At 33.0% G+C, this 7162-nt stretch overlaps 2 protein-coding genes across 2 annotated transcripts; both read right to left on the minus strand.

The window, feature by feature from the left end:
* Positions 1-691: 691 nt before the first annotated feature.
* Positions 692-2304, minus strand: LOC134244986 (uncharacterized). The gene is made up of 4 exons (XM_062727234.1): positions 2171-2304; positions 1983-2038; positions 1748-1879; positions 692-1577 (listed from the first exon to the last, which is right to left on the minus strand). The coding sequence occupies exons 1-4, from the start codon at positions 2275-2277 to the stop codon at positions 715-717; spliced, it is 1158 nt and encodes a 385-aa protein (XP_062583218.1). The 5' UTR covers positions 2278-2304; the 3' UTR covers positions 692-714.
* A 2764-nt stretch (positions 2305-5068) lies between these two features.
* On the minus strand, positions 5069-6170 carry LOC134244985 (uncharacterized). The gene is made up of 2 exons (XM_062727233.1): positions 6045-6170; positions 5069-5874 (listed from the first exon to the last, which is right to left on the minus strand). Exons 1-2 carry the CDS (start codon positions 6163-6165, stop codon positions 5069-5071), a joined length of 927 nt encoding a protein of 308 aa, XP_062583217.1. The 5' UTR covers positions 6166-6170.
* Between the last annotated feature and the right edge of the window lie 992 nt (positions 6171-7162).

The raw sequence follows: 7162 nt of genomic DNA on the forward strand, positions 1-7162 counted from the left end.
TCATATATACGAGCAGCGAACACCAGTTTCAACACAACGCTCAGATCACATTACGTCATCAACATCACTGACTGTATAGCTGTAAATTACTAGCGACTTAGGTATGAAAATAATGTAAACTTTAATACAAAGTAGCGTATAATTTCTCCACCACACGGACACCGCAATCCACTGTATTTTATTAGGCCAGAGATGTTTAGCTAGGACTTAGACTCATATAGATGTACTGACTGTTTTGTTATATTTCATTGAAGTCTTTATTAAATGAAATATTTGAAACGAGAAATGGAACTTGGTTATGATTTACAAGGATGTGAAGTAAATTATCAAGGGTTTTTAAATACAAGCGGCGGGCTGAGGATGTCCCCACCCCCCTTTTTATATGTGGACGGATGTCATGAGTAGTCCTGATAAAATTTGACTAACTGAATTTTCACGGGATGGAAACACTGTAAGCTGACTGGCATTTGGCAGGGTGCTGAGAAAGCTTAAACACCTTACAATGGCCGATGTTACGGGTCGCCAAAGGATGGTTACTCTTCCATGGCACCTGGTCCTAACTTTGTTGCTTTTAAGAGGTCTGGTTTTGTTCTTCGTAATGTAAGTATTGTTTAACTGGACTTTTGAGCACGATTACTGTTCGTTATCCCCCTCCCAACTTTTCATTTTTAACAAATTAAACACGTTTAATTTTCATTTATTTTTTTAAACAAATTAAACCATATTAATAACATCTAGATAATTTTCAGCTGAAATATTATCCTCTACCATTTTGCTTTTATCATATTTAACAGACTTTTCTGTCCTGTTTGGTAGAACATCGTCATACTGCAATGATAATACATTATCTTGAGAAGGACTGTTATCAACATCAGCTTTATTGTGTATTACATCTAAATATGGATTCTCCAGGACGTCTGTATAGTGATGAGGTGTGGGGTTAACCACTGGCTCTAAATACGACTCCTTATCTCTCTCTGGAGAGTCTGAGTCCTTTGATAACTTACTCAACTGATCTTGAGATACAGAAGATATATTAGCAGTGTCTGATATATGTTCATCGTGTTTTTCCTCATTAGTTAAATCTTGTGTTTCACATTTTATAAATAAGTATTCGTTTTTCGTTGTTTCCTTTAATTCGTCATATTTTGTCTGTTGCATCCTGGAGTCTTGGTAACGATTACTTCGGATACTTAAGAGAATAGCGGCGTCCTCTATTTCCTCGTATGTTTCGGGATCATTTTGGTTAGTTGATATTCGTTTTTTCTCCTTCGGTTTACATTTACCATATATCTGAACAACTGTTAGAATTGCTAAAAACGAGGCAATGATAGTGCCAATGATAATTATCACAGAATTATTATTTTTTACATCATTTTCTGATATGCGAACAGTTTGTGTTGATAACTGTCGATCCATTTCCGACTTAATAGTTGTCTCGTGTCCTGTATCAGCTTGTACCATATGTGTCTCTGATGTTTCCTCATTGGAGTTTATAAATGTTGATGTAATTTGTTGAGACGTTGATGTAATTTGTTGTGACGTTGTTATTTTGTTAAATCCGGGAGTCGTTATATCTACAAGTTGTTTTATTTGTATTACATTTCCAAATTACTTACTCATAACATAAATCTAAAAGTTAATATTTAATCTTTATTTTCATCCATTTGTTAGACAGGATTTGTTAATTATGACCTAGGTTTTAAGTTGTTAATAAATAAAGTTACATAATATATAGTTCTTTTACCTCTTGCTTGACAACCATAAACATGGTTGCATTGTTCAGATGGACAGGTACACCTTTGCCCACAGGATTTCCCGTATTCAGGATATTTACATTTAACACTGCAATTATCTCCGAAGTAACCGTCATTGCAAGCTTTGAATTTTCAAAAACATCAATCAAATTATATATTTTAAGCTATTAATGAGATATATTTATAACAAAAAACTACTGGTATCCATTTGAAGGTAAAACTTACGTTTACATTGCTCTTCGATCAAGTAAAAATTATAACAGCAGTTCAAAGTTTGAGACCTAAAAGTTTATGACAAGTATACATGTTAGATACAACATATACTCAATGTTTTTGTAAAGAATATATAAAAACACAAAATACAGTATAAGCATTTAATCTAGACAAACCAACATACATAAAGTTCTATTTACCCTTCAGAGCAATTTCCACTTATTTCTTGTGCATCTGTATAAGTACAATGGATGTAGCTAAAGAACACTAGGACAGAAATACCCGATAGTTTCAGCAGATTTTTCATATCAACAATGAAACAAACACTTTAGCTCATATATACGGAATTACTCGAGTAAAGTGAACCGGAAGAAAAACAAATGTTGCATTTTGTATTTCAGACATGATACCTACATGAACAAAGCTAAGAATTACGGCTATAAAAATTGTTTTAAAAAAAAAATTATAAATGTATTTCTATTTATTTTATTAAAAAAAACCATCCTTAAAATGTTGTATTCTTATTAATTATTGCGCGAGTGTTTTTGATAACGTTGATAGAATAATGCTTCTAAAGGCAAAATACGTGCAAAAATTAGACATCTTACACAAATAATGTCCTTCACACTTGCACTCAAACATGTAGCGAAACATAATACAATTTAACTACTTTAGGAAGTCCATGTGGCTGCATTTCATTTCCGGAATTTTTTGAAAAAAATATACTTTTCATTTCCGACATTTTAAAGTTTTCATCTCTAACATTTTTCAGGACCTGTTAAACATCAGAAGTTGGATCAGGTGCCGTAGTGGAGTAAAAACTAACAATAGAATTCACAATGGGTTTAATTTCGCGGAAAAAAGATAAATCGCAAACATAGCGAAATTTAAACCATCGTGATTATTTGCCAATCTACAGTATGTCAACAGACAACTTTGACGTCATCGTTAGAATTTATTGTTTACCGATCCCGCATTTTTAGCCATTGTACTTATAAATAAAAGTTATCTCGCTTAAACCACTGTAGTTTTATTCAAAGGGCGACAACACAGTTGTAACCCTGCATGCTCGCTTACGCTATTTCATTGTCATCTGAAGGGAGATAACAGTTGTCACCCTACGCGTGAGGGAGACATCACGAGTTGTCTCCCTGCACGTGACCTGCTCTAAACCAATCAGATTGACTGTATAATTCTGAAGGATAATAATATTAATTGTGTTTGTTTTTGTAGTTTTCTTTTTTATCGGAAATGATGCAGATTGACTTAGTAAGCATTGAATATAAACCATATTAGCGAAAGCTTATGTCAAGTCCACCCAGAACATAATACAAAACTTAATTCAATGTAAATAATTTCTATTGAACAGTATATTAAACTTGACAGAAGTCCTTAATACTGAAATATTTTGCTCCGAGGAACATGTCTGCTTCAATTCTTTAGTTTCGGACTGAAAAATCAGTTATGTTGCATAAAAACTTCTCAGGTAGAGTTGGAAACAGTTTTAATGAACCTTGCAACGTAACCAGTAATGAAGGATATGGAGATAATATTCAATATCAAAGTCCATAAAACAATACAAAATGGGAGCAGAGCAAACACGCAAAAACATAAAAGGTGGGATCACGTGCCACGGAGGAGTCAGCATGAGGTATAAATCAGGTTTCTAAATAGGAACTTATGAGTAGATGGATTACATATACAGTGGACCTTCAGATATCCGGACGCCAGATATCCGGATGCTTCAGTATCCGGACGACTTTTCATGGGAACAGAATTTTTAAATGTTATATTGTTTTGTTTAACTGGTAATTCAGATATCTGGACGCTTCACATATCCGGACAAATTACTAGGAACCAAAGCGTCCGGATAAATGAGGGTCCACTGTATATTTTGGATAAGATATGGACATTGTCAGTTGATATTCTATTTCCATTTCTATTTTTTCCCTCTGTGATAACTCTTTACAAGTAAGCAGAGTTGATTTCTTGATAAATCTCCCGGAATGCAAATATTTAGGCAGGTCGATACATGTAGGTGAGGAGCTAAGAAGGTCTAATATGCACGCAAATCTCGTGCGCATCTGTCTCTGTGTCTGAATGCCAAGGAGGCCAAATGTGCATGTAAATCTCTTGCGGCTGCCTTTGTGTTTGATATCTGTGGTCGAGGGAGGACTATTAAAATTGGCATGGGAGTAATATTTAACCAATGTTTTTAAGTTTTGTATGAATTATTGGTGTGTGAATCACACATACTTGTCACGTAGGCATATTTTTCATGAAGCGCGCTATTGCTTCATGAAAATTATGCCTACGTGCAAGTCGGTGTGATTCACACACCAATAATTCAAACTAAACTTAAAAACATTCCTTATATTTACATTTTACATGTTTGGGAGCAACTAAAATATACTCAAAATTTAAATTTCTCGCTGCCCTATATCGTTGCATTTTACTAACGTCGCTGCAGACTCATTGTGACGTCACGTTAACGCACGTTTCTCCATGTATATTTCTACGCGTGAGTATACACGAAAATGGTTTTCAAATCAGTTTCACAGTTGGCTTAGTAGAACAACACAGCGAAATATTGTAATTTTAGTCTATTTCTAGATGTTTAAAATCTAAATCTACAAATTTATTTCACAATGAAATGGAAATATAAGAAATCACTGTCTTGTAAGTATAGTATGCCAGGGATATAAAATGATAGTGGGAAACATGGGATAATTTATGCATAACGGACTTCGCCCGTTATGCAAATTATCCCATGCTTCGCACGATCGTTGATGCCCTGGCAAAGTATACTAACTAGACAGTGATTCCTTAATTCTATGCATAGACAAAATCTATCGATGCATTAGCGTCATTTTAAACTTTAAAATATGCTTACTTAGCTCCCGGCTTCCTAAGGATCATTTTGAGGCGCTGAAATTTTCTTAAATCAAATTGTAAATATTATTATACATCACTCGTAACTTTATTTATCCGTCTGCTCCAAACTAGAATAAATATCGACCAAAAAATCATTTCAACTGAAAAAAGGCATTTTTTGTAAATGACAAAAATAAAACACAGACTTTTTTGCAAATTATCCTTTAATTAAGAATTGCTATAAAATCATCATATGATTCTGCAAGTTTTGGTCTAGACTGGTCTACATTAGAATTTAAATTAAAGCTCAAGTTATGGCAAGAAGACATATTAGCATATATATATTTCCTACAATCTACAATATCTTTTAAAGCATAAACAGCCTGTAAATAAGTATCGTCTTCACATATGTCAATGTAACTGTTGGCTTTCTTTGGGGAACTTGATACGCTTGAGGTGTCCAATGCATGGTGCCATGAGAAGTGACGCTTTAATTTCACCTGGTTGTGCAAAACCTTGTGAGATGTAAATGTCTTATATTTCTCAATATCAGTGTAATATTTACCGATTTCATGATATTTAGAGGAGTCTGATACTGATTTAGATAACTGATCATAACTTGTTCTCGTCATGGTCTCGTCTGGAGTATCAATATCTCCTTCTCTTGAAATATCTGGGGTTTCTTCAATTTCCATGTAAATGTCAACTTCTTGGTTTCTGTGAGTCCTTGCAGCAACATCGTTCGTATCAGGTCCCGATCTTTCTGTCTTGTGATTAAAAAATGATACTTTCTTTCGAGAAATGCAGCAAAAAATTGCAAATGCTACAATCCATATGACTACAACACCCGACGCTATAGAAATGGTAAGCACAATAACCATGTTACTTTCTGTCATCGGAAGTGCCGGTGTATTTTGAGATGTTTTAGTTGACTGATCATTAAGGAATTTCGGGTCTTGTCTTGATGCTGGTGACACGTATATTGGTGTGATGGTTGTACTGTCAGGTAACAAGGTGCTGAAATCACTCTCTGTTAAAAAATTATAACCTAAAATGAACTTTAAAAATAATTTTGAGAAGATGGGACTAATAATTGGTGAAAAAAATCAATAAAACTTTTGAAAATGTTTATGCATTTGAATATTGTAAACAAATACATACATATCCTAAAATTTTCATTTATAAATGTTATTTAATAACCGTTTAGACATCCCTTTACAATGTCACATTCATCAATATCACATTCGCATGTGTAGTAGCAGAGCCAGCCAAACTTCGGTTTTATGCATGCCTTGGAACAATTTTGGCCATAAGAACCCATCGGACACTCTGGTATAAGAAAATGTTATATAAATATAAGAAATCACAATATTGGTGCAAAATAATTCCAAAAGACACCTATAATGAGAAATTTCACCTGTACGAATGCAGATTTCACAAATTTAAATTGAAATTCTATATAATATGTTATTTGGATGGACATCAAGGGTCAGTATCTTTTATTTGATATTTCATCAAATATTTTTCTTTGCATTTGCAAAACGTACGCATTAAAGAATTTTAACTTGGCTAGATAATTATTTATTTTCTGGGGAATTCTCTAACTATTCAACGTTTTTTTTATTTTCAGTAGGGATGTCAAAATTGTCAATAATTGATATTCGAATATTCGATAGGAGTATTCGAATATATTCGAATATTCGATAGAATAAATACATCTTGAATTATAAAATATTTATCTTCACTCTCTTGTCAACCAGTATAGGTTTTACGCCATTATTTTGGAATACAAACTCATGTCGAGTTTGGTAAATGCATAGCAATTATAATTTTTTTAAATGATCAAATATATGATGAGTAAACGTAAAAATCGTATAAAAAAAAAAAAAAAAGAAAAGTGAATTCAAAAGATTCTTTACCATGTTCCAGATTAATTCATCGTCCTACTAAAATCTACACGGATAACGCTAAAAAATTATACCAAGCAGAACAATTATCTAACGGAGAAAAATTAAAAGCAATTACTTTTTGCTAATCAATTTCCTGATAATAGTTTTAATTATATTTACATAAACAAGAGATCCATGTGTTTACTGTAAAACTGTGTCCTACAATACAAGCTGATTGTATGTACTGGACACTATTATACCACTAATTAAGAATATTCGAATATTCGTTGCCATCCCTAATTTTCAATTAACTATAAACATAAAAATATATAAAGAAACGAGCAGAATCTTGGTTTTTTTTGTTGGATATTTATCTAACCATCCACAATATCGAATTACCGGTATTCACCATATTTTAAAGGTATTACC

Source organism: Saccostrea cucullata, unplaced genomic scaffold (assembly GCF_032062105.1).
Source record: "Saccostrea cucullata isolate Sc308-1 unplaced genomic scaffold, CSIRO_AGI_Scuc_v1 ctg21040, whole genome shotgun sequence".
In the NCBI taxonomy this organism is placed as follows: domain Eukaryota; kingdom Metazoa; phylum Mollusca; class Bivalvia; order Ostreida; family Ostreidae; genus Saccostrea; species Saccostrea cuccullata.